The following is a 27,484-nucleotide window of genomic DNA, read 5'->3' on the forward strand; positions in this document are numbered from 1 at the left end:
TTATTCCTTCTGTTTTTTGGGCAAGTGGGAGGGAGTGAGTCTAAAATCCATTGCCTCAGTTCAAATATATCTTTGTATAACTGTGCCCATGGAGTATTATGAACATAATTGTAGCATGACTGGCAGAAGGGATCCTAGAATCATTTTGAGTAGGAAGGCACCTTTAATGGTCATCTTGTCCAACTCCTCTGCAGTGAGCAGGGACTTCTACAGCTAGATCAGGTTGCTCAAAGGAATTTGCTCATATTTCCAGTGTTTGTTTAATATTTATGGCCACTTAACTGTGGCTATCTGTAGAAAGCAGAGAATTGTTGAAAGGATGTTTGATTACAGCTTCCAGACTTGCGCAATACAGAGTTAAATATAAGTTAAAATTACAGCAGTGAGAGCAATGTATGTGTTTAATTTTAGGAAATCAGAGGTGTAGTTCATTTGTGTGATATGCAAGTCCTCGTATAAGCAAATCCTGTGCTGGTAAATTCCTGCAATTAGGTTTATGAGTCGAATGAGAGCCTGCGCTAAAACTTGAAAGAAGGCCTCCGTTACCTCTGAAGCTATCTTGCAAGATGCTGTCTGTGAGGTTGGTGCTGGAAAGCAAAGAGCTGACCAGCTGATCCATTTCACAGGATACTTTCTTGGTGTCGGTATTCACATGACAACTTGAGGTTATTGAAAGCAATTAATGTTCTGTATGACTTGTGGCTCTAATGTGGTGTTTTCATCCTTCTGTTCCTAATGCAACTCAGACGCAGGCTTTGCTCTCACTGAACTTTACCCTCCCTTCTGAGCTTCATGTTCTTCTTGAAGAAGCTAAAGCGCTGAGCTGGGAATGTGTCTAGAAATATAAGTCTTGGCTTTCTACCCTCACTATGAGGGAATGACTTACATTCATGTAACTTAATTTTCCTTGAAGCACCCTACATGGTTCCCCTCTCCCCTCTGAGGAGTGCTGGGGCAGCTATCTTGTAGGCTGCAGGGGTGGTTCAACTGAGGTGTGCTGCTTCTCTCCAGGTAGGTCTGAGATCCTGAGAACCTCTGCTTATGGCTACTTTAGGTGCTGCCTATCAAGGGAAGCTGTGGGCCCTTCGAGCAGCACTGTACAATAAAAGCCTTACTAGTGACAATAACCGTATCACAATCAGGAGGACCCATCTTTGTGATGCCAGCAAAGGCCAAGTTTTCCCATTTGCACAGTGTTAACTGAGTAATCAGCTTCGTAGTTTTGGTTGTCCAAGTTTCCCTATCTTGTTGTCACAATCTGTTACTCTTTTTGTTATGTCTTTGAAATTCTTCTCTTGTAGGCTGCCACCTACAGCTGTGGAGAGAAGGAACGCACTAGACACTTGTCTCCTGAAACCAGCATTTGAATCTTTACTGGAGTGAGTACTCTGTGAGAAGGAGTGGAGAGATGGAAAGGTGGTACTGACTTAGGTAGAAATATTTGTAATTTACGTGTTCTGGACTGTTTCACATTTTGATTTTTGTAAGTACATCTTCTGAGTTTGTATTCATTTATTTTGTTTTTTTTCAGGCTGTGGCAACACATTGTTTAGGTTGTCATTGTTCAACTTCAGAGTGATACAGCACAAATAACTCAATTTGCTCTCGTATATATTGCATAAATAAATACCATTTCATGTATTGCAGCTAGTAACGGTAAAGCTACTTCCTTGATCAAAAGACAAGCTCTTATTTTTTCTTCCCTGTTCATGCTTTTCTCATAGAAGAAACCTTTGCATCCAAGAGTAAGACTCAGTTATTTTGCTGTTACGAGCTTTGAATTAAAATTAAGGTTTTTTTGATAGCTAAGCACTTCTTTAGCAGTCAGGAGCCAGAGAAGTTTTGAAAATCTTTTCCTTTTATTTCTTTTTTTCCTCCTCCAAAGAGAAGAGTATGAAATATGCAAAAAATTCAATGAGTCTTTAATGAAATAGGATTCTTTTTCCCCCCTAACTTTTAATGGATTTTTAATTTTAATGGAATTCAGTTTTCATAAAGCTTGGAGTAGTTTGCAGCTTTGTTCCTCTGATGGGTGCTGTTGAATTGCATGTAGCTGTCCTTTGCTTTAAGATAACAGGAGAAACTTCGCTTGAGTAAGAAGCATTCAACTGAAAAGGAGAGCTTCTACCCAAAACATAGGAGATGTCTGATCGCAGAAGTGCATCCAAGATGTCTGTGAGGAAATACTGGTAGCTTTTGTTATTAGAAGTGTGTCTTAAAGATCAAAGAAGCACTGCAGGAGCAGAAGCAGACAAGGCATATTGTTGGCTTTGACTTTGTGTTTTATCTGAGCAAGCATTGTGTGTGACCCGAGAAAAGCTTGGGAAGATGTTTAGATCAAGTCCTGGCCAAAGGACTCTTAAAATATGCCATTTTTACTTTTTTTTTCTTTTTTTTTTTTTCTCCTTTTAAGCTCCTTTTTGTGTATAAGAAAACAGGACTTTAAAATAATAATAGCACTGAATCAAAGAACACTCAAGGATCTTGAACTTTCTCCTTCTCAGAGCTTGTTATCCCTTAGTCTGTGGGTCTTGGTTAGCTGCTTGGCTCAGAGACTTTTTGAGGTTCCTTGCCTACTGCGTTCCCAGGCTGTCCTGGTGACAGGCACAACAGGGTAGATCAGCTCCTGATCAAAGAGGCAGGGAAGGACTTGGAAATGCATATTTCATTTCTGGAGGGAGATTCAGAGTGAGAACTGAGTATCTTGGATGTTTCCATAACTCCTTTACAGGAATAGCTTCTGTGAGCTGAAGATCTGGTCTGTGCACTTTAATAGTAATAGCCTGAGGATGCTCAGGGGATGTCTAACCTGGCTAAATTGTTGGAAAAGAACCAGTGCTAGAAGAGCTAGAATTAAGAATCCCTTTGCAGTAGGTAAATTATTCATTATGGCTAAGCTTACCAGCTGCTTTTGAACAGCAAGGCAAGTTGCTAATTTAGTATGGACATTTAGTACATAATGTCTCAAAGTTAGCTGATCTGCTTGGTTAACCTATAGCCCAGTTTTTGGTATGTATCGTTTTTGTTGTTTTTATTCTTGTGTACCTTCTGAATATGTGGAACTTTAAAGAATGAAACACTTGATTTATGAGGCAGTTAGAGGGAGGTGTGTGTGTGTGTGTGTGTGTGTGTGTGTGTGTTTGTGTGTATACAACTGTTAATATTCTTAATGGAGTAGCAAGTCATGTACTGGTTGTGGCAGCACTCCATTTTTCTCCCTGTAGCTGCATACTTATGTTTACATTTTAATACATTTTTTAAGACCTAGAATGCAGGATCATTGAAAACTCAGCTAGTTTGATGAGCAGAAGTTGACTTAACTACGAGGTGAATCTGAGGGCATGGTAGCATGCGGCAGGATTTGGATTGATTCATTCATTCGTCTCAATATTTGGCAGATAGAATAATAGAGTCCCTTCCCTGCTGTAAAATAACCTTTGGCTGTGGCTATTGCCTTTTGAAGAAGTGACCTTTTCTTGATCTTGCATACATCTTGATGCCTTCCTGTTCCAGTTTGCAGGATGAATGTGTTTTTTGAGGGAAATCTTGTGATTCCCATGCACTGTGCTTCCCATTGCAGAACAATTGTGGCACACATGAAATGGTCTCCTTTCAGACAGTGCTGTGTCACAAGGTGTGCTGCAGGAACGTACCATATGTAGGTGGGACTCTCCTAATGTTAATCCAAACCAAAGTGGAAACTTCATACCTTTTTGCTGTGTGGATCTACTCCTATTGCCCCCCAACTACTTAATAATGTCAATGCAGCCATAAAGTGACCTTTATTTGAAATGGGTGCAGTTCTCGTCAAGAAACCAGCTTATTTGAGATAATATTTTCAAGTTATAGTATGGAAACTGCTCTAAAAATAATGTCTCCTGTTTTGTTATGTTGGCCCGCGATGTTGGTGGGATGGGAGTAGAGGCTGAGCCTTCCCACCAATATTCCCTTACATGTAGTTGTCATGTGACAGATGGCAGCAGAGGGGCAGTCTGACAGAATGGCATCTGACACGGGAGTGTAGATGAAGCAAAGGTGTAGAATTGAATTCCTCCATCTGGGAAAAAATGTCTCCCCTTGACCTTCACTGACACTTGATGAACGTTTTTGGAGACAAACAGTGGATTGCCACTGAGCTCAGCAAGGCAGTGGGTGGTGCATTTCAGCACTGGTGACAGCAACAGTGGTCACCTCCACAAGTGGCGATTTTGACAAGTGCAGCATATGCAGGCTTGTGTTCGTCACTGGTGAAAATAGATAACTAATGGTGATGACTTGAAAAATACTGTTCTGTAGCTGAGAAACGTTTCTATAAAGTAGTGTTATTGTGCTCCTTGTATCTATTGTAGTTTCCATGGGAATTATCAGGAGGCATTACTTTTGGAGTGACCTTAAGTCCTGTCCTTTCTTATTTAACTGTTGTATATAATAATAATTTTCATTTTTTTTCTTGCAGTCTCTATTGCTTTTTTTCCTCAGCGTGATTATTTACTTCTTACATGAGAAGTAACTCATTGTTTTACTGGATTACAGTTTCTATCAAATACACTGTCTCATGATGTGAGCTCTTTCATTGCACAGAATTTTAATGAATTTACGTAACTTATACTAGCAGAGAGGGCCTTTTATCTCACTTCCCTACAGAATTTTTCATCATAAAATCTTCCCCTTTTCTGTCATCTGTTTTCTTTCCCTGTGATCATGAGCTTTTGTTTAAAACTTGATTATACTTATCTGTTTCAAGTAGGAGAAGAAAGTATTTTTAAAAGCAACTGCAGGAATTATTAGCTTATTCAAATACAGCATGTGGCATTTTGAAACTTCCTGTGTTTTTTTTTCTCTTCACTAGTGTTGACAAAATATACCCGTTCCTGTGTGCCAATGATTTTATCAGAGTAGCAGAGTTCCATGGAAGTGATAAGTTCGAGCTACCTTATGGAATAAAGAGAGCAGGTTTGTGTTCCTTGTGTAGCTGTCTTTTTTTTTAATGGAAACACCTACATGTCATGTAAGGCCATCTCAGTATCTGGGCCTGGTGTTTACTTCTCACTGATGTTAGTGCTTTTGGGACACCTATGTCACCTAATGGTTTTGCTTCATTTCTCTGACCTCACACCTTCTGGGTCTTAATGAATGAAGTGCTGTAGGGAAGAGAGTTCTTGTGAGAGAAGCTTCAAAAAGGTGGGAGTGAGGGAGGGTGGAGTTTATTCAACTTCCTTTCCTTGGTAGGTGGGCTGAAATGGTGAAGATAATTAGCTAGTGCTTTGTTAGGGAAAACTTCAGCTGAATGAGAGTGAAGGTTCAGTCAGAACACCAAAGCTAATCAAGGTCCAGAGTCCTACTGAGGTAAATGCTCTCCCACTTGAGGCAGCTATCGGCAGTGTTTTCCTTTTACAGGACTGGTTTCTTCCACTGAGGGGTGTCACTGGGACTGCAGAGGGTAGTTCCACCATTTTGTGGCTGCTGCATCCATGCAGCATTTGCTTACCCATGTCTGTGTTGGTTGTGATAGAGTAGATTGGGTTGGAGAACATTAGGTATCTTTTTGGAAAGGGCTGTAAATCTCAAGTAGCCTCAGAGTTTAATGTTGATCAGTGTACTGTCCTAGTACCCATGCAAATTTGGTCTTAAGCCTATTTCTTTGCCCTCCATCAGCGTAACAATGATAGTGCATTTTCCTGCTCCTCTGGAATTGTGATGAGGAAAAATACATTTGAGATTGAGAGTTGCTCAAACTCTGACAGTGAGGAGCATGTGAGTGTCCAGCAGGCATGTGCCTATGGGGTTGGGCTGGAGAGGTGCTTCTGCCTGTATTTCTTAGTGAGTACAGACTGGTTTGATATCTTCTCCCAGAATGTGTACTATAGTTCCTGTCCTTAGCTGAGTGGTCAAGGCTGCATCTGCTTCAGCTGAAGGTGGGAGGAATAAAAAAGGTCATGAAATCTCTTCCAGTGCTTGCTTACTCATAACTAGAATTGTTTTGGGTGCAAATCCTATGCTGTCTTCCAGCAGTGGAGTGCGGAGTCAGGAAAAGTTTCCAAGAGAGCAGCTCTGATAAACTTTGAATTTTTGAGGAGGTTTTGAGTTCTTTTGAATAGTGCATAAAAACTATTGTGTCTGAAAAGGCTGTAGTCATGTTGACATACTTACTTTTTTACTGCAAAGCACTGAATATTTTAAAATCTTCTCTATATTTGCTTTCTAGAACAATTTTTTCGTTTAGCCCTTTCGAAACTGCAAAACTGTGGACTGTCCAACGAAGATGACAGGTGAGATATTCTTTTTCTACTGGTTTTGTTCCTTGCATTTTCAATATTTGGTATTTATCTGAAAAGTGTCAGTGATGTTATCCTGAATTTGTTTAAGTTTGGCATGATGTGAATGTAACCAGAGTGTCCAAGCAGTATGTAACTGATTTCAAGGTTTAAATAAGTTCAGTTGTAAACAATTACAGTGCCAGTATTTGAGAACAATATTTTTAGTGAGGGAACTTAAAATTCTGGATCTTTTTTTCCTAAATGCTTTAGGATATTGCTATCTGAACCCAGTTTGAGCTTTTTCTAGTCTTTCTATATTCAAGAAAAGTGAAACTTACACCCTTAAAAATTGTGTATGATCTCTTTTGAAGTCATTACTGGTGTAAGTAGATTAGTTGTACTATCTTTGCATAACTTAAATATTTTCAGAAGACTGGAGATTGACTGTTTCTAAACAAGAAATCTTACTTAAATCCCCATGTTACTGCATCTGGTGTCCTGGTGCAAACAGTTACTCATATGTATGTTCAGCTTCCTTTTCCCATAAATGACTTCATTGTATTCCCAAAGGAGACTTATGCAGCCAGGAAAGATCTTTCCTGGCAGTTTAGGAGTAACCAGAATTTGGCTTCACAGAGTGGAGCATGCCCTTGATAACTCATTTTCCGTTTGTTAGATTGTCTTGTTTGAGTCTTGGATAGAAGCCACTTCTGCTAAGATTTTTTTGTTTGGTTCTTTTTTTTTTTTTTTGTAAGGTTTGTTCTTTTTTGTGTATTATGTATGTTTTCTCTTTTTGATTTTTTTTTTTTTTTGTAGATAAGGTGATAGGGTTGGCAAGTCTACTAAAATCATATATTTACCGAGTGACGCAAATGATTTCTTAGACTTGCAGTCAAGCAGATCATAGAATGACTTGGGTTGGAAGGGACCTTAAAGATCATTTAGTTCCAGCCCCTCCCTGCTGTGGACAGAGTTGCTAACAGCTACATTGGGCTGACCAGAAACCCATACAACTTGACCTTGAACACCTCCAGGGATGGGGAATCTGCAGCTTCTCTGGGCAGCCTGTTCCAATGCCATACCACTCCCTAAATGAAATATTTTCCACTATTATCTAATATAAATTTCTCCTGTTCTGGTTTAAAATTGTTCCCCCTTGTCCTATCGCTATCAAACCATGTAAAAATTTAGTCTCCCTCCTTATAAGCTCCTTTTAGATACTGAAATGCTACAATGAGGTCTCCCTGGAGCTTCCTCCAAGCTAAACAAGCCCAGCTTCCTCAGCTTGTCCTAGTAAGAGAGGTGCTCCAGCACTCTGATCACCTCTGTGGCCCCCCTCTTGACCTGTTCCAAAATCTCCACATTTTTCCTGTGCTGGGGGCTCCAGGCCTGGACACTGTACTCAATATGGGGCCTTGCGAAGGTAGAGTAAAGGAGACAATCACCTCTATCTTCCTGCTGGCCACCTCTCTTTTGATGCAGCCCAAGATACTGTTCGACTTCTGGGCTGCAGGTGCGTGCTGCTGGCTCATGTCCAGTTTTTCATTCACCAGGACCCCAAGTCCTTCTCTGCAGGAACGCTCTCAGTACATTCTTCTCCATCTGTATACATAGCAGCTGGTAGGATTTCCCCAGCCCGTGTGCAATATCTTGCACTTGGCCTCTTTTAATCTCCTTAGACTCACATGGACCCATGTTTCATGCTTGATCAGGTCCATTTGGATGGCATCTTTTACTTATCTTGTATCAACTGCACCACTCAGCTTGGTGTTGTCCACAGCCTTGCTGAGAGTGTGTTTCATCCCACTATGTCACTGATAAAGATATTAAGGAGTACTGGTCCCTTGGGGGACACCACTCATCACTGGTTTCCACCTGAACATAGAGTTGTGGACCACAACCCTGTTGCTAAGACCATCCAATCAATTCTTTACCTATTGACTAGTCCACCCTTCAAATCTATATCTCTCCAGTTTAGGGATGTAGTGTGAGACCATGTCAAGGGTCTTGCAGAAGTCTAGGTTCATGACATCTGTTGTCCTTCTCTGACCCATTGATGCTGTCACTCCATCATAGAAGGTCAGCAGCCTGGGCAGACACAGTCTCCCCTTGGTGAAACTGTGCTGGCTGTCTTGAATCACCTCATCTCCCACGTGCCATAACATAGCTGCAAGGAAGATCTGCTCCATGATCTTCCCAGGCACAGACTTGAAGCTCACTAGCCTGTAGATCCTTGAGTTTTCTTTTTTCCCTTTCTTAAAAATGAGTGATGTTTCCATTTTTACAGTCACCGGGAGCTTCACCTGACAGCCATGACTGTTAAAGTATGACGGACGGTTGCCTGGCAACCGCATTATTTTTTGCTCACTTCCTTTAGGACCCTCGGATTGCGTGTCCTTGGCCTCATAAACTTGTACACATTCAGTCTCGTGATGTGGTCTTGGACTTGCTCTTCTCTTATAGTGAGAGGGACTCTGTTCCCTCCAGCCACCACCCAAAGATTCAAGGATGTGAGGAGCATGACTGCCTGACTGACAGCGAAGAATGCACTGAGTATCTCAGCCTTATCTGCTGTAGCCAGTTCTCCCTTCTCATTTATGGGAGAAATGGGGGAGAGATTGGCTGAGAAACCTGAGAAACTGCCTTATACTGGGATAACATGCAGAATGCTTAATATGGTTGGTTGCAGATAGTGCTGAGATTGGTTGTACTTGGTTTTGTCTGTGCTTTTTTTTTTTTTTTAATCAAGAAGATCAAACAGAAGATTGTTGCTTCAAATCAAATACCAGGGTCACATTTTAATTAAACCTAAGTGCAATATGAAAAGTAATTGGTGTTCAAACCCAAAAGTTATCATCTTTTTAATACTCATTTGTCATTTTCTTCACCTACTATTCTCCTTTCTTCCTTTTGTGTTAAGTATCAAATTCTAGGATGTTTGGATTTACTTTCAAGTTCAGAAGAGTGGGGCAAAAACAACCTACAAAAACATTAACCCAACACCTGTGCTCTAACACGAGTAGGATAATTGGGTAAACTTGCATAGAGGTGACAGAGAGGCTAGTCTTGAATGACAGTGCCAAAGGTTGTATTAGAAATCTACTGAAATCACAAGTTCAGCACTAATAATTTGGGCTGTAACAAATCTTGTAGTCCAGCATGACGTCTCTTAAATTGTATCATCTGCCCTGTGATACTTTGAATGTAGGTACTTCATTTGAAACAGAGGTATATTTAGAATTTCTGAGAAGTGTGATTCATGTTATTAATTGTAATATACCTGAGTTGGTACTGAAGCAAAACTGCAGTGCTGTAAATGTATTGAGTGTTCAATGACGACATTCAATGTGTTTGTTCTTAATCAGTTTTTGTGTACAGCACTGATATAGCATGAATCACTGTAGGGGAAAAGAAGTATACATTTATCCAATATACAGTGGCTTTTGAATAGGAAAAACTTTGGGAATTGTTCCTAACCATGTTCTCCAGCAATAGAATTATTAGGCAATTCTGTATTGCTGTCCTTTAATTCTCTATTTTTGACAGAATAGCAACCAAATTCTTCTGTAAACTTTTTTGGGGATGGGAACCTACTATAAAGTATTAATATGTACATCAAATGTGCACACAAGTACAGCTCATGTACATACATCAGTGAAACCACACAGTTTGCTACAAAAGGATTTTTTTTCTGAACAGTGCAGTTTTTAAATCTTAGTTCAAAACCTTGCTTAAAGCAAGCCTTTAAAAGGTCTAGCTTTGCAAAGCTGTTCAGAAAGTAAGAGTGTCATTGTCTTCAGTGGAGAAGCCTGCCAGAGAAGGGTTTTCTGTGCTAAGAGTATAGCCACAGAACACCTTCCAAACGTGTGCTCCACCCATTTTTTCGCAAGTAGTCACTGAGCACTCTTCAAGTTCATCAGCAGTAACTTCTTACAAATACACTTACACAATACTGAGTCAACAAGCTGTGACCTCCGCATCCTCCTTTTACCAAACAACCTCCAAGGAAATGATTTGCATTCCTCAATAGGCACTGGGGGTGTGTGCTAAAGCAGCTGAGGTCAAGATATTTCTTGTTGTCATTGTTTTTTTTTTTCCTTTCCAGAAAAACAGGAAAGCTGAGGATGGAATCTTTATTTGCACTTTAAAGGCTTCATTGCCACTGAACAGTAGTTTTCTTCTATGGGGCTAGGAAAATGTTTCTTCACCATGTAAACAAAATACGCAAATTCATGCCTGACCTTTAAGTTAAGAGGCTCTTGTACGCAGTGTGAATAAAGGGGCTTGAGTGATTGTTTTAGGCATTACATTTTGGTGTTAGGGATCAATTACTGTGCCATTTGTATCAGGATCCACGTGTACACCATGTATATATGCAATACCTACATGTGATCCCTTAGTCACCCAAGCCATTGCTATACCTGAGATGTTAATCCTTTTCCTTTTCTTCAGTATTTGTGCTTGTGTTTGTAATCTGGATCGCTAGATATTTCAGTTCATTTTACTTCTTGCATAGCAAGCCAGATGTCATCTAAGGACTTCAAAGTTTACTTCTTATTGATTTGTGAATGTGGAGAAAAGATGAGCATTATTTTCTTTTTCTTAAAATGAAAAAATTATTTTCTTAAAATGAAAACACAAAAAACTTTAAGAAATGAGACGGGTAAAATATGGGAGTAACACTTCGCTGAAAATCAGTATTTCACTTCTGTAATCTGCAATAACTAGAAGTCACATTAAGTCAAGTATCTTTGAATACAGTCCAGGCTTGCTACATACTTATTACCTCTATTTCATAACAGGTTTTCTATACAGTTACGTTCTGTTTTCATTGGTCTTAACATTTACAAATGTGCATCAAGTGTATCTAGTCTCTAGAATAAGCCATTCAGTTACCTGCTTATTGGTGAACTCTGTTACTGTGTGTGTAGGCTTATCATCATAACTGGAGACACTCAAGTGCTTAGAGGAGGCAGCTAAAAGAAGAAGATAATTCAGAAATATATGTTCTTGCCAAACTTCCTGTTTGAGTTGGCTGCCTTTAACTTCTTGGGCACTGAGCTTTTTTTTTTTGGGGGGGTTATCTCTCACTCCACAATGATGTGTACAAGTCACCATGAGTATATCACCTGCTTTTTGACTATGATATCAGTTTCAGAAATTTATGGTATCACTGCTAGATGCATGACTGGTTATTTATATATTTATGTATAGGCAGCTGATAGCATTTTTTTCAGTGTTTATGATATTGAGTGTGCTGAGATCTGAAAGCTTTATCAAATGCCACATTTCAGTCTGTTTCTCTGTCTGAGTAGTATTTCAGCTATTAAAAATCCCCCAACAAGATGTGGTCTACATCTCTCAGTAAGAGAAGGCAAGTGGATTTGACCCGAGAACAGTTGCCCAGCTCTGAAGTTCCATTTTATTTTACCTCCTTGCTCTGAATGCCATGCTACATCACAACTGCACAGTGCAAAGTGAACAAACTGAAGAGCTGCTTGCTTTTACACCCGAGTGGAAGGCATTATTTCAATAGGTGTCATCCAAAATCTGGGAAGTCTCTATTATAGGTAGGATGGATATTAGCAAAGAAGCTTCTTAAATTGTTACTTCGGCCAAAAGTAGGAAGGTGCTTAGTCTAAGGAATAATTTAAAATTCAGCTACAGAGGAAAGAACAAGCGGTGCAGCTTCAATTAACTTCTTGTCTCTTTGTCATGGTCAGAATAATAGAAGTCACCTGTTTAGGTTTGTAACCTGTGAGGTTTGTACATCACAGTTACCCATCTGCAGCCTGGATTACTGAAATGCAATGTTTTTGAAACATACTGTAAATGACAGAAAAGCAAGATGTGCTTTTTTCATCTTTCCCTCATTTCACCTTAATCACTTTGATTATGGGTTCTGTGAGGTTTTCCTCTTCCCCTCCCATTTCTCTTTGTTACTGCTGCTTCTGTGCCGTAGGGTCTTGCATTGAGCTCTGTGCTGTACTTGCACGTAACAAAGCTATAAGGGTAACTTCTGCTCCCTTCCTCCTACTGCAGTCATTGCAGGAGTTCATCTACGTGCATTGCAAGTTCATGTTTTCTCAGATATAATGTAAGTAGATTGAAAAAAATACTTTGAAAATGAATGAGCTGTGAAGCAATCCTGAAGTAGAGGGAACGACTTTGTGGTGGTACTGAGGACAAGAGGGTGCAACAGGTTCTATGCCTCTGGTTTCAGAGATGTCAAGTCATATGAAGTTGTGGCATTAGCTGAAGATCTCTTTTTTTTTTTTTTTTTTTGTAAGCACTTGGCACCTCCTAAGCTGTTTAGGATACTAGAGAAAGATAAGATATGCCAGCTTTTTCTGGTATCGCTCCGCTCTCAGAGCTGTATTTCGCAGTGCTGGATTTTGTTAGATATGTGTGTAGTGATTTAGAGATATTTAACAGCCTGATCAAATATAAAATAGACATGTAGTATGCGTGAATATGTGTGTGTATATATATATTTAATTAAATAGAGGCAACTCCCTCTACAGATGCAGTCCTAGGAGCAGCAAGTGAGAGCCTGCCACCTCAGCATTTCTTTTGAAGTATGGCTATTTAAACTGAAGGCATTTATTTTCTTTTGACATTTTTAATAAGCTTTAGGTTTTCAGCATTGGTTTTGCATCCAGTTTGTTTTCCTTAGCTTGTATGCAGTGCAGCTTAACTGTGTCAACAGTTCTGTAAGAAATGTAGGGAACTACACTGTCCATTGAGTGTGGGTCGGTCTGATCTGGGACTGTTTTCATTACTATTTAATAGTACTTTCCTCAACTGAGAAAAGTAAGTCGGACCCTCTGAGGAGACTGCATAAAGTGCCATACTGAGTATTTTACACAGGTTACAGTATTCTTTATGGCTTCATATCATGATCCTTGTCAGTAAGAAATGGCATAAAGCCTTTTTCTTGTTTGAAGAACCATAGGAATTGATATCTGATGTTTAGGACTGCAAACATTCTGTAAAGGCTTCCTGAGTGAAACAAGACCAAGCCTGTCAACTCTTCTTTCACAAGCAAAGCATACCTTCTGCTAGCACTGAAATATGCAACAGAGAGCAAAAGGTACCATTAGAAGATGCAGGACAACTCCTTGGAAAATTTTACTGTTAGACTTCAATTTCATTAGTTTAGCATCTCTGTTTACAAACTTTTAAAATACGCTTTCTAGCTGTGAATATATATTGAATTCAAAAGGATGGAGAAAAATCTGAAGTGTTGTGGGAGAGGTGGTTTACTGAATTGCACCTGCATCACAATCTAGTTGTGTGTTCAGTAAGCCATTAGAAAACAGCATGTAAATTCTGTTTTACAGAGGAGCAGCCAGTACATGATGTTTGTAGCCCCTGAAATAATGCAGCGATACTCTGAAATATTTAGTGTATGAAACAGAACTGAGACCCCTATGTAGGAGACAAGGAGTGTTCCAAGATGCAGCGTAGATAAACACATCAGCTACGTGCTCGTGAGACAAATATATTCGTCACAGTATTGAAACATGAGGTTTAGTGCCTATCAATGTTCTGTTTGTTTCACAGTGTTGCCTGTCGACGGTGTGTTGTGGTCGGTAATGGAGGAGTACTTCGAAATAAGACGTTAGGGGGGAAAATTGACTCATATGATGTGATAATAAGGTAAATGATATTTATTTATTTATTTATTTATTTTTTCTACATGTAGATATTTTAAAAAATATATAAATTGTAAGTCAGTAGCTTTAGAGTCCAGCCCTGCCTCTTACGTTCCACACCATGCTTGTCTTCCCCTTTCTGCTGGCACATTCATTGCTTGGAGTGGATTAGAAGTAATGCTGTGAGGTCCACCTAACATCCACGATATAATATTGAAATATGTTTGAGGAAAAGAAACAAGCAATCTCATACTGGAAGTATATAAGAGGATACTGGGTCTGAAGAAGAGCTGTCTGGTTCACGGAAACAAAGGAAGTCTTAGAGAGGAACAGGCAAGAAGGGAGGATTCAAATGCCAAACAATCTGAAAACAGACTGTTGGGCTAATGTCTAACAGAAACCAAGATAGTAACTAATCAAACAGTCTTTCTGCCAGCAACTGTCCTGTCAGATGGTGTGTCCTCTTTCAGTAAAACCTCTGAGCTGTCACTTCAGTTTCTGTTTTGCTATTGTCTCAGTCTCATTTTTCTTACTTTGCCATCAGTTATACAAGGAAGATCCATTAATTATTTTGACCTTATTTTCAAGTATTTGGATTTAATTCTTCAATACAAAAGCTCGCCTTAAATGGATCTACTCTTCTTAAAATAGAAGTCCATGTATGCCAGTGTTACACGCTTTAAAGCAGTTATTTCTAAAACCAAAACTGCTTTGGAATTACATTACCTATTTGTTTACTGTGAATGAACAAAAAAGTGGTGTTTATATTCTGTATTTGAAACATGTTCTGATTAAAACTTTGAAGTGTTCCCTTGTCTACATGCCTTGTTTTGTAAACATTTGCTCCCAAGCAGCACACTTCCTGTTGTGAGCAATCAGTCATATTGGCAGGAATAGGGTGTAGAGAAACTGTGCCTTTGTGCTCCAAAGAGTATGCAATGCAGCCACCAAGCAAAATCTGCAAGATGAAGAGTTAAACACAGCCTCTTTGGCACCTCAGAGCGAAAGAGACTTTACCCACCTGCCTGCTGCTTACTAATCTGTTGTATTTCAAAGCAGTGGCAGCTGTGCATGTATTTTTTTTAAAGAGGGGGGGAAAAAAAGCTATAAACAAAGATGAATGAGTATCAGGTATACAGTCATAATCGCTGCTCCCATGTAGACAGTGAAGAGTATTAAAACATTCTTGAATTGCCTCTCAAATCATCTAATATGGATGGAGTGGTCAGTAATTCTCCAAGCCAAGTATTCTCCTCGATCATCTTCAGTTGCTGTGTTTGAGACAAAATCAGGTCTTTCGTTCGAGTGACATACGATAAGCAATCGTACAGTTGTACTCTAAACCACCTTGGCTGGGTTCCCGTATGTTCTTGATCCTACTAGGTTAGCAGGTGAGTGCAGGAGGCACCTGATAACTGCTCATCTGCCATGTAATGTGATAAGTGAATGCCAGGGCACTAAACCCTTGCACACCTGGACATGCTGCCTGCCTTGTAGACTTATGTGTGTGTGCCAACCACTGCACAGAAAGGATGCGTGTCTGGAGTAGTCATTGCCATTTCTGTGTCTCTGTTCTTTCTAGGATGAATAATGGCCCTGTTATAGGGTACGAAGAGGATGTTGGGAGAAGGACGACTTTCCGCCTTTCCTACCCGGAATCCATATTCTCAGATCCAATCCACTACGACCCTAATACTACTGTTGTTATTATTGTCTTCAAACCACGTGACTTAAAGTGGCTTTGGGAGATATTAGGCGGTCAGAAAATAGTGAGTTTAATTACTTACGCATTTTTGCGCTCAGCTTGCCGCATATCTCTTCTGTGAGATGTACTTGGTTTGCTTTGAACCTTAGCCCTCCTGGCTGGGGATCATACTGCATCTGTCACTCTGCTTAGTTTCCTTTTCCCTCGTATGCCTCTATCCTTTCTCACTCCCACATTTAATCCGTTCTTCACCCCAAAGCAGTTTTCTTCTTGGAAATTTCTTTTAATTCTCTTCTAGCACTGCTTCATTTCCTAACACAAATGCTCCAGCCGTTTCCTATGTTATTTTATCCTGTGCACTTGGTGAAATTGCAGAATAATGTTATCGGGGACCTCTCTTGGAAGTCTTTAGACCAAACGCCTGCTCAAGTAAAATGGGAAGAAGTTCAAAGCCATACCTGTTTCTGAGGGCTTTGTCCAGAAAAGGTTTGATTATTTCCAGGGATATTTTTACAATTGCTGTTTCAGTGCTGCACTACTCTCACAGAAAGGATTTATCCTGAGCACTGAGTACTCAGGATCTGCCTGATCCTATCTTTTTTTAATTTTTTTTCCTCTTCTAAACCTCTACCAGTTATTGGAAGATGAGCTGAACAAACCTACCCTCCTCATACCCTTCTTGCATTGCGTGTCGTGCACTCTGGCCCTCCTGTACTGAGCTTGCCCCTGATCAGTGCTCTTATGCTGTTACTGTGGGCAGTCCAAAAGGGTGTTTGTGAGACCACAGGCAGGTGCAGTACTTGAGAATGATTGCTTACCTAGTTGCTCGCTATGCTCTTGTTAAAGGAGCCAAGTATACAAAGAGCATTTATTACCTCCAGGGCATGGTGATGGTGTGTGTTGTTGTCCACCATGGACCTTTCTGCAAAGCCAGCCAACCAGCCCAGCCTCTACTGCTGCAGGGGGTGATCCTGTTGCAAGAGCGCAATTTTGGTGTATGTCTCTGAGCTCTGGAAGGTTCAACGTTTTTCTTCTTCCTCAAACAGCTACCTTTAGATTTTACTTTGATTAGAATCAGAGTTGCAACAAAAACAAAATCAACTGTTAAAAATAGCAGTAAATAACACGTATTTATTTGTCTGTTACAGAGTGCTAAAGGCTTTTGGAAGAAACCAGCACTGAACATGATATACAAATCTAATCAAATCAGGGTTCTTGATCCTAGCATCACCAGAAAAACAGCTTATGATTGGCTTCGTTTCCCAACAAGATTTCCCAAAAAAGAGGTAAGCTTTCTTTGGTTTTGCCTTTTAGTTGCATGCATCCAAAAAAGTAATTATTTCTTCATTATAGCACACCATTAGAATATCATTTCAGGATCGTATTACATTAGCTTGGGTTTAGGTGATGCTCAGAGACGGAAAGACTGAGTTGAGAAAATAGCTAGTCTTGTATGCTAAAACTCTCTTACAGATTCAGTCACTAGTATTAAATGAGACAACATCGTAGACAGATAATTCCTTTTTCAAAATAGGGGAAACCAGGCAGGTATTGGAACATGGTGGATCTGTAGAGACTCTAGAAATATTAAAGAGTTCTGAGTTACTAAATGTAGGGATTGTTTTTCTTATTTGAAAACAGAATGAAACCATCACCAACAAAAAGGCACGGAGAGCCTGTGATTGTAACATTGCTGCAGTTTCATTCTGCTGTGGGTGGGCAGGGAAGCAGCCCCATGTTAATGGCATATATCTAACAGCATTCTTATACTCAGTGATTTGATGCCAAACACTGTAATGAGTAAATCAAGAATTTGGATATAAAAAATACGTTTAAACTCTTATCATCTGGCTGAAGGGTGTTTTGGATGAAAGTTAAGGCTTCAGGTTGGAGAGCTCATTTGTGCAGTCATGACTGACCATGCACTATGTAATGCAGATGCTTGTATGAGTGCTATTCCCTGGGGTCATGGTCATTACACAGAGCTGCTTCATCATGATTACCTGACGCGTGTGGGAACTTCTGACAACTTGTTTGTGGAGTATCCACCAGATGCTTGCCAGGGCTCCTTGGCATTTTAGTTCTTCAGCTGAGGATAAGAAGAGGGCAACGCAGAAGCTGGAGGTCGATTGGTCTCCTCAAGGGCCGCAGTGCATCCATGGCTTTCATGGCTTCAGAAATCCATTCTGTTAGTTTATGTAAAGCTCCCCTGTCAGTGTGAGTAAAAGTAGGACTGGTGCTGTCAGTGAGCCAAGCAGATGTGTGTAATGTCCTAGAGCTAACACAAAGTGCAGGCTGCTCTGTTGCTTTGAACGAAGGGCATGCTTTCTGCTCCTGTCCTGCTCAAAGCTGGAGCAGTCTATGTCCATGGTAGGATATAGTTCCCCTTTCCGCCTCCTCCGCAGCCCCCTTGATCCATCCTTTGGGGTTTTGGAGCCTCTCATTCCAGGCAGCAGCAATGGCTGAGTTCAAGTCCTCAATTCTCTTATTTCACAGAGGTGTGTTGTGTAGCATGTCTGTGTGGTACTGCCTTTTGCTGTCCTGTGCTTCAGCCCCCTCTGCCTGGAGGAAATGCCATAAACAGTTGTTACTTTCCCTACTGTTGCTGCATTTTCCATTAAGCCAAAATTATGTTCCTTGTTTGTGCATTTCTTCCTAGTCCAGCAAGCAGTTCTCTATTAGTAACTATGATGGTGTTAACAGAGCCAGGAAAAACAACTGTGAAATCAGATGTGAACAAGTGTCATTGTAAGCCAGGATATTGCTAGGGCATGCTAGGAACGCTTAAGTGGCAGCAGTTCTGCTTAGCAGAATCCACAGAAAATCAGTTTGCTTGATCAAGGCTTCTTCCTTTGCCATGTTCAAGGGTTTCTCTGAGGTTTGGTTGGACAAAAAAGCATGCTTAAAGCATGACAGTATATTTTAAAAGCAGTTTTGCTTTTCATTAGTATATTCCTCTGAGCTGTATGCTTATGGTAGCCAGAGGTGAAGAGATTTAGTTTGCAGCTGGTGATACTCCCAAGATTTCCAACTAGCAGTATTCCTGACATGTAACATTCCTGTGATAATTTTGGGGACTGATAGGTGCACCACAATGTTATGCTATTGGCCCCTCTTGGAAGGTTGTTCTGTTTGGCAGGACCCCTGGGCAATGGTGTGTATTTTAATTTGATGTTATTGTTTTTTGAATACTCCAGAAGTCATAATAAGGGCACCCCCCCAAAATAACATAAAACATGGTAGTCCAATATTATGATTTTTATTAGGCTTGCAGAACTGATATTAGTAATGTGTTTTTTTCCCAAGGGTTTTGTTTCTATATCATACAACAGAAATAAATACTTTTTGTCACAGAATATGTCTACTCTTTCTCCACCCAGAATTTCCTACTTCTGGCTTGTGTGCTTTGTTTTCAGAGGCAAATAAACTGAGCCTTGAGTAAAAGTTGAAAACAGGATGTGGTATTTTTTTTTTTTTTTTTTTTCCTTTTTTCCTTTCTAGCTGGGGTTTGACTGCAACTACTGGAACTGTTCAGCTCATTTGGTCTCTGAATTCACAGAATTCAGGATCATTAAGGTTGGAAAAGACCTCCAAGGTTCATCTTGTCCAACCGTCAGCCCATCCCCACCATGCCCACTAACCATGTCCCTCAGTATCACATCTACACAGCTCTTGAACACCTCTGGGGATGGTGATTCCACCATCTCCTTAGACAGCCTGTGCCACTGTCTCTTTTGTTTTAGCCAGACCAGGCATGTCTGCCTGAACATTTTGTCCATTTCTGGGGAATTTCTCCTCTAAAATTCATCAGCTGTGATCTAACGAAAGAGATCACTTCATTGTAAAATCCTGCCTAATTTAATTCCTCAGTATTTTAGCTACTGCTAGAACAATCATGTACGTTATCGCAGAATAAGACAGTTGCAATGAGTTGTTCTCTGCTCTCTTACAAGAAGTCTACATTTTCAGTTAGATACTTTTATTTTTCAGTAGTTGAATCACTTGTTTATCACCTGCTCTTGACGTTTTAAGTTGCATTTACTTCTGAGCTATCAACTGTAGGGAAACACGAGCAGTTTTATCTACAGTTTACTTTCCTCTAATGGAAATAGTGTGGGAAGGTCTAAAGCTGTTCCTCAGGAATTTCACTGCTCTGAAAAAGTTGAAATTTAGCCAACTTAATACAGCAATAACATTCATGTTCTTTAGTTTGGCAGTGCGAAGATTTGAGATGTATCATGTTTGTCTGGATCTCCAACATCTAGAAACGCATCTGATAATTCAAAGTTAATGGAGGAGACATGTTCTGCAATGTGTTGAGATCAGGTCAATTTCATGAAAGTAGGTTTCTGAGCAGAATGATGGAGAGACTTTGCTGATTGCTCTACTGAGGGAAGGCCACAGTGTGTGCTCAGCCCTTGTTAGAAACCAGAGAAGCTAATGTGATGCTGACCTGACAAGTATACTTGCCATGGAATTGCTGCAGGCAGCACCATGCTTCTTAGGAGGCAGGAGGGGGTCCAAATATAAAGCCAAACATCTGTAGAAGAGCTGGATTCCCTGGTAGGGTTCCCTGGTATCTGCTCTTCTTTTCTTATCTTTGCTATTCATGTGAAGCTGCTGGTTGTTTATGTATGCATGTTGTTTGTGTTTCGTTTTAGAAACCCAAGCATCCAACAACAGGACTAATTGCCATTACACTAGCATTTCACATTTGTCATGAAGTTCACCTGGCGGGCTTCAAATATGACTTCACTGACAGGAACAGTTCTTTGCACTACTATGGCAACGAGACAATGTCTCAGATGATGCAGGTAACACGCATTTGTTTATGCTGAGGGGCATGCTTAGGGAAATACAGCTGGCAGTGCAGTTAGATAAAAGGAACTGCAGGTTAGAAAGGCTTCCCATCTTCTCTGCTGCTCATGGGTTTTTATTGCTTAAAGTCTCTTAATCTCTGCTGTTGCTTCTGAAAAATGTGGATAATGGTATTTGTGTCCCTCGAGTTAAATTTTATTCTGTAGTGTGTCTGTTAATTTGTCCATTTGTGTGTTCTGTTTTCCTTTAATGATGGCTGCACAGCTCTTGTTCATAAAGGCGTATTTGCTAGCACTGTTAGAACATGAGTAGGCACTGTTCACATTTCCATTCTTTTTCTTTGGCAGCTACTTGCAAAAGTGATCATAGTTACAAAGTTTCTTTAATAAAAAAAGTTGAAGGATAAAGAATGCAGTGAAAGACCCATAAACTTGCAGTAAGGAAGAGAGATGAATTTCAGAAATGAAAAGCAGAAAAGCAGCTCGTAAGAAGGGATAGGAGAAGAAAGCATTTCCAGGAGGGAGAAGCCACAGCTCACCAGAGGAAGAAGCAGCAGGAGGCTGGCAGACATCAGCAAAGCCTCTTGCTCCTGCAAAGAAGGGCTTTGCTACAACTATGTCTCTGTTTTTTGTCTCTGCTCTTGCCTTCATCTCTGTACTCCAAGCATCTTCATCTCGGCCCTTTACCTCAGTGTGAGCAGTTTTCTCCTACACATGCACACCCCAGTGTGGTACACTGGTTCCATGTGGGACCTATTTTATCTCCTCCTCCCTTTTCTGAAGAGGAAGGATAAGGCAACGTCCATAGGACATCATATCTCTCTGAGGAGTCCTAGGTACTCTCTGCTCAAAAGTGATTTTTCTTTGACACTGAACTCACCTTTAATTTGAGGTTCCTCTCTGCAGGTGATTTCCAGTAAGCTAACCTGATGTACCAGGTTCTTTGCATTCTCTGCTGTCTGCAGTGGATGCCTTCTGGGTTTCCTTGTGCTGTCCTCCACTAAACCTCAGTGATCTCTTACGTATTCAGGATCCTGCATGATAGAACACTAAAAATGAGTTAGTTTTGGCTTGTTGGAAAGATGACTGGCAGGATGCATTGAAGCTGCAAATGAGCACTCTTTGAGAACTGGGTTTGAGCTTTGAGAACTACTTGTTTTCTGATTGCTTATGTTGCGAATGTGGTTAAGCAGCTGTTGTCTATGAGCGCAGAGATGAGGTGGGAGAGCTGGTAAAGGAAGGATGTCCATGAGACCATTTCCTTATCAGTTTGGTTTGTGTCCTAATAGAAAGTCTAGTCCAGTTTTGAGCTCTAGGGTCACTCATCTGTTTTCTTGGAAGACTGTACCACAGCCAATACTAGGAAGTCTTTTGTCCGCCTCTTAGCATCTTCCTTCATGGGAAATTAGGAGGAAGGAGCAATGAGGTGATATTTCGGATAATATAACGAATTTAATTTTTTAATGATGATTATTCCCTCACATCTCTTTAGAATGAATACCATGACATCAGTGCTGAGCAGAAATTCTTGAAGAAGCTTATAGACAAGAACTTTGTGGTCAATTTGACGTGAAAGCTGGATGGAAAATATGAAGAACAATCACTATTTTCAAGATTTCAAAATTTTTTATTTTTTGTATGACATTTTTATTTTTTAAGTGCAACGTAACTGTTTACTGTTTAAAAACAGCAAGGAAACCTCATAAGGCAGAAGCTTCTTCTAAGCCAGAGGACAATGGACTATTCCAAGATGACCTAACTGAATTTCTGTGAAGCTATTTAATGGGAAAAACACAAAACTTTCAGCTGAAAGTATCAGGGATGTATAAAAATGTGATTCACATTACTTATTTATCAGCAAGAACTTTTTTCCAAATGATTACTTCTCTGGAATACCTTCTTTTCTAGTGTCCTCCAAAAGGATTACACTGTTAAGAGACTGAGACAACTATTCAAGTAGTGGATGGATGTCAATGCTTGAATCTTGTAATACAAAAGTGGCTTTAAAAGCGATGCCTTTAAGTCATTACTGTGTGTTTGGGGGTAGGGGAAATATGCAGAACATACAGATTTCACTCTGCCCTCCTCCTGAGCAGAGGACATCCATCTTCTGTGAAGAAGCCACAACCTGCACTGGTCATCGACTCTGAACTGCTGTCTGTGTGTGCCAAAGGTGAAGACCCTTTGGTCTGTTTACTGGAGATGCTGGCATTGACAATGCTCATGTTGTACTGGTTTATGGAAAAAACATAGGACCTGTGCTGTGCTTCCAATAAATTTTATGGTTTTTGACTTCTCTTAGAACAGAGGGAGTTTGAAGACTGAAGCTTTGTCTTGATTACTTGTGTCTCTTGCTTCCTCCAGGTGACAACAGGAATGGGAGCTCAGAGATGTTCACACTTGATTTTAACCTTAGAGGCACTGTTTTTTGGATTCCCAGACTTCAGGATAGGATCTAGTATGTCTTTCTGTTCTCCTGCAAGAATGACAATATATTTTTTCCAAATGTAATCCCCTTTTTCGCATGCTGCAAAGCATTTACAACTCTTAAATGCATAAGTATGAACAATAAATGTTCCTGTCTTTGGTGGCAGAATGTGCTAGGGGCTATGTAAGATTGCATCAGTTGAATTATTGTTTGGCTACCGTTTACATCTCTTGAGGTTTAAATGATGTGGCTGAGCTAAATCAGTGGGCATTTACATGGGAATTTAATGGAGACATTTATTGGGAAGATTGTGTTTCCTGTATTGATTTGTTTTAGGCACCCTACCAAATAAGTTACATTTGCCTGGGAATGTACTTGACAACTTTTTAAAGATGAAAGAACAAGTAGAATTCCATTCTAAATCTTTCACAGGATGTATTTATGTATCTTTTTATAGCGTCAGGGTTTTTTGGAAGACCTTATAGTTATCTACTGATCATACCTGCAGAAAACACTAAAATCTGTTTCAAAAAAGTCTTCAAAGTCGATAGAAAGACTTTGTTGCTTTTTAATAAAAAGACACAGAGATGTGGTACACCTGGGACCAGTGCAGGCAATTAAAATATGATCTCAAGCCTCTAGCAGGTCATGAGCACAGTGTTGTCTTTTTCAGGAGCTGAGCATTACAAGAGTACTGACCACAGTTCCTTTGCTGCAGCAGTCTAGAGGAGTAAGCACTGAAGTGACCAAAAAGCCATCATATCCTTTTCTTATTTCTCTTGCAGAGTGCAATAGTTGATTAAAAAAATTCCTGATAGCTTCCTTTTTAGCTCCTTGGCTCTGCCACTTGGCAGCTGCTGAGTGCAGTGTGACTTTGGAGGCAAGCCACTACCAAAGAAAAGGTGGCTTGTGCTATTGTACGCTGTTTTTACCTAACGACTCCTGGCTTCTGTTTGGTTTCAAGCAAATGGGACATATTTAAAATAACTGCAGATGTCATAAAAATGTGCATCCCAGTGTGGCACAAGGAGGTGGCGATTCAGGCACAATGGTGCTTCTGCATGGAGGGGCCCCTCAAACATCTGTGTGCAGGCGGCAGCAGGGAGAGGAGGAGCATGCTGGAGGATCAGGGCAGGTACCTGTGCTGTAGAAGTGGAGGAAACCAGAAGTACTTGAAGGAAATGTATAAGCAGGAGGAGGAATGGCTGTTTACAAGGGTGGATAGTGATAGAAAAATGGGTGGAATGGTCTTAAACTGAGACAGGGGAGGTTTAGGTTAGATACCAGGAGGAAGTTTTCCACGCAGAGGGTGGTGACACACTGGAACAGGTTGCCCAAGGAGGCTGTGGATGCCCCATCCCTGGAGGCATTCAAGGCCAGGCTGGATGTGGCTCTGGGCAGCCTGGTCTGGTGATTGGTGACCCTGCATATAGCAGGGGAGTTGAAACTACATGATCACTGTGCTCCTTTTCAATCCAGGCCATTCTATGATTCTATGATAAAGTGACAGAAGTGGTCTTACTTAAAAATCTGAACAGAAATAGGTGGAGTTCTGCATCAGAAAACAGTGACGCTGCCTTTAGCTCTATCAGCTATTATTTAGCTATTATGTCTCATGTTTACCTCAGTCACTTAAAAAGGTTTGTGCATGACTGTGCAGCACCAGCCCTGCACTGATTCAGACTACTGACAGCAACTCCACAAGAAAACAAAAGGGCAAGGCAAGGTGTTTCACGCAGCTGGCAGTGCTGAGCTTCCTTGCACAGAAGTCCTTACAGGAATCTCACTACGCTGAGGGCAGAGGTGGGGCAGTATCCCCTTGGTGCTCACAGATAAAATAACTGGTAAAAAGGACTTCATGGCAAACAGACGGTGTCCCCAAATTCTTTTTTTACTTATAGTAGTCTCCTTTATCCTCATTTTTAATCACATCACTGTTATGGTCTCTCTAAGCTTCTTTTCTGACATTGGATATTATAAATGTGCTCAAAATGCTGCCTGCAGGCATTTATCCCTATCAGCTGCTGGTTTTTTTGTTTCTCCTCAGTGAGTCTTCCCATGTTTACGACTTTCTCCTTCCAATAATTAGGCAGTACTCCTGTGCATGCTTTCTCTCCACATCTCTCTTTCCTGCAGGAACTCAGTCTGCATGGGCCGAGGCTGCTGTCATGGCAGGGGGATTCTCAGTGAAGTTCAGAGCCAGACCTGTTTCCTCAGGACTGAGGCAAGATTTGACAGTATTGATAAACAGTAGGCACTGTTTTTTTAAAAAAGGACAGCTGGCAGTCCAGCAGCTTTTATCTTCAGCAATTAGCAGTGAGCTATCTGGTTCATTGGTTTTCTCCCTTTACATGTTTTAGTAGGGTTCTGTGTATACCCGCCCTGCTTTATCTTACCACACCTCACGTGGCCATTTCTGCTATTTTGCCTTGAGAACAGACAGCACTTCTATGTGGACTTCCTGAGGGCAGGAATTAATGTATTTACTTTGTCAATAATGTCTGCAGATTGTGGTGCCTATTATATCCGGGTCACGTTTTCAATGGTAGCATGTAATATCAATGGTTGGCCTCAGGGCTTTAAAATTTTATTATAAAAAAACAGAAGGGCAACAATGCATACCTCAAATACTTCTTATTTTTTGCCTTTCCAAAGGCAATGTTCCTGCACTGAAATTTTCCTTTGAAAGCTGTCCATTACTTTGATCACATCATCAGTGGAGAAGCTGTCAAATTGTGAATCCCAAGGTGCTCAAGCCCTGTTTTGTGTCTGTAGCAGTGTGACTCCATAGGTATGAGTACCCTGTGAAGTTTCTTTCTGAATCTATTGCAAAGTAAGACGGTTTCACCACTGCGTCTCCTCTTCCTCTTCATCAGCAGTGGACTGATGCTCACACCAGCAGCATCTTGCAGCAGAGATGCTCCTGTGTTTATCTGCTAACCCTACAAAATGCTGGACTGTTAGAAAGACTTTACTCTAAAGTACCAAAGTACACACAAGTAGTAAGCTGGATAACATCCGTCAGCCCAATTTCTGTTTGGCTCAGACCCTTTCGGTGCCTGTTTGTTTTGTCTTTACTATAATAATTAAAGGAAATACTGAGATATGAGATGAGGAAGGTCACAAACTATTGCACTGAATATGAACTGGACAGTGCCTAACAGCTAAATCACATTTCTCACGGCTGCTTGTTGAGAATAACACAGAATCACAACTTTAGTGTTTATTGATCAGTGTATGGTACTTCTTGTTTCCTGTGCCAGGATTCTTTTTTTTTTTTTAGCAGTGCACGTGATAAAGTACTGTCACTTTTAAGCGGTGCCTGATCTTAAGACCATGCAAAGCTCAACGTCTGTTTCTGATATAGATTAGTACTTCATTATTTTATTTGCAATTTGTCTAAAGTTTATGTGCCTTTAAAATGTCAGCTGTGTTTTGAAGGCTTTCTTACGGATGTTTCAAGTGAAATTTTGAATGCTACGGATGGAAAGCAATTATTTTTCTGTGAATAAATGGTGTTAAGATGTTACTCTCAAGATTTTTTTTTTCTTTTTTTCTTTTTCTTTTTTTTTTTCCCCAAAGTCCGTGCTGTTTATGCCCAATCCCATTATTAGTGCTGTGTAAAGCAAATATAGCCTTGGCAGATGTGGTATCATGTTTCAGAACAAACCTTTGTGGTTAGAAGGGCAAACAGGTCTTAAAATGCTTGAACCTTGGTTACACCAAGCTGTGCTGCAGGTAGAAGTACTGCTCTGGGCTGATTAACAGCAAAACTGGACATGGTATTTGTGGGTAAGACCAAGACAAACATCCTCTTGAGATTGTTTCATGGCTTTTTGATCTTATCTGGTTCTTTCAGGAGAATGCTAAAATGAATGACATTTAACTAAGAAGATGGTATGTGATGAAAGACACAGGGTACTAGGAAGGGATAGGAAGGGATGGGTACTGATTGCAATGTTTCACTCCTTTTTTTTTTTTCCTTTCCTGCTATGCCAGTAGCTTCAGGGTGGTTCAAAAAGCAGTTTCCTGCCACAAGTGGTGGGTATTTAACGTATTCATTTTGGTAGTGCCCTTTAAGGAGTTCACCAGCATGGAGGAAATGCTCATCGTTGAAGCAAGGTTGGGGCGGCACACCCTGGGCTGTAACTTACTCTCTGCAGTGGAACTGCAGTTTATCACTGACCTAGATCAATGAGAAATTAGTTGCCACTTTCGCACCAGCTTTTTGCCATGGGTGAACAACAGGATGAGGGGACATGGATAGAGTGTGAAAAGTTGTTTCCACACTGTAGGGATGTAGCACACATCTCTTAGCCTGGCATCCCACAGCCAACTTTGGCTTTTCGGCTGAGTACGGCACCTACGGTACCTACCAGCCCATCCCACATACATCCAATCTCTCAACTCCCCTCCTCTCATGCCCCTGTGTCTTTTTCAGTGGCAGTCCTTCACGGTGCTGTCCCACTCTAACCCTGCTGAGCCAGCCATGCCACCACAGGGAAGCTAGAGGAAATCAGTCCTTGTGGTCTGAGACGTGACGTTGGTGGGTTGAACGTTCCTTCTAACGACCTCGCTTAATGAAGAGAGGATCCCTTTTTCTTTTTCTTTCTTTTTTT

The 27,484-nt window shown here is 40.6% G+C and overlaps 1 protein-coding gene across 3 annotated transcripts in view; it reads left to right on the forward strand.

The window, feature by feature from the left end:
- The window catches only part of ST3GAL6 (ST3 beta-galactoside alpha-2,3-sialyltransferase 6), a 51,675-nt gene extending 27,529 nt beyond the window's left edge, over positions 1 to 24,146 (forward strand). The window contains exons 5-12 of one of the 3 annotated variants that reach the window (XM_031556225.1): positions 1,302 to 1,379; positions 4,850 to 4,953; positions 6,206 to 6,269; positions 13,824 to 13,919; positions 15,498 to 15,684; positions 16,769 to 16,906; positions 20,282 to 20,434; positions 22,802 to 24,146. In XM_031556225.1, coding sequence (XP_031412085.1) covers positions 1,302 to 1,379; positions 4,850 to 4,953; positions 6,206 to 6,269; positions 13,824 to 13,919; positions 15,498 to 15,684; positions 16,769 to 16,906; positions 20,282 to 20,434; positions 22,802 to 22,948 — 967 coding nt within the window. In that variant the 3' untranslated portion in view covers positions 22,949 to 24,146. Of the gene's footprint in view, positions 1 to 1,301; positions 1,380 to 4,849; positions 4,954 to 6,205; positions 6,270 to 13,823; positions 13,920 to 15,497; positions 15,685 to 16,768; positions 16,907 to 20,281; positions 20,435 to 21,929; positions 22,764 to 22,801 lie in introns of those variants that run through there. The other 2 variants (XM_010719973.3, XM_019619062.2) reach the window with 2 other exon arrangements.
- Positions 24,147 to 27,484: the final 3,338 nt, after the last annotated feature.

This window comes from Meleagris gallopavo, chromosome 1 (assembly GCF_000146605.3).
Source record: "Meleagris gallopavo isolate NT-WF06-2002-E0010 breed Aviagen turkey brand Nicholas breeding stock chromosome 1, Turkey_5.1, whole genome shotgun sequence".
Lineage (NCBI taxonomy): Eukaryota > Metazoa > Chordata > Aves > Galliformes > Phasianidae > Meleagris > Meleagris gallopavo.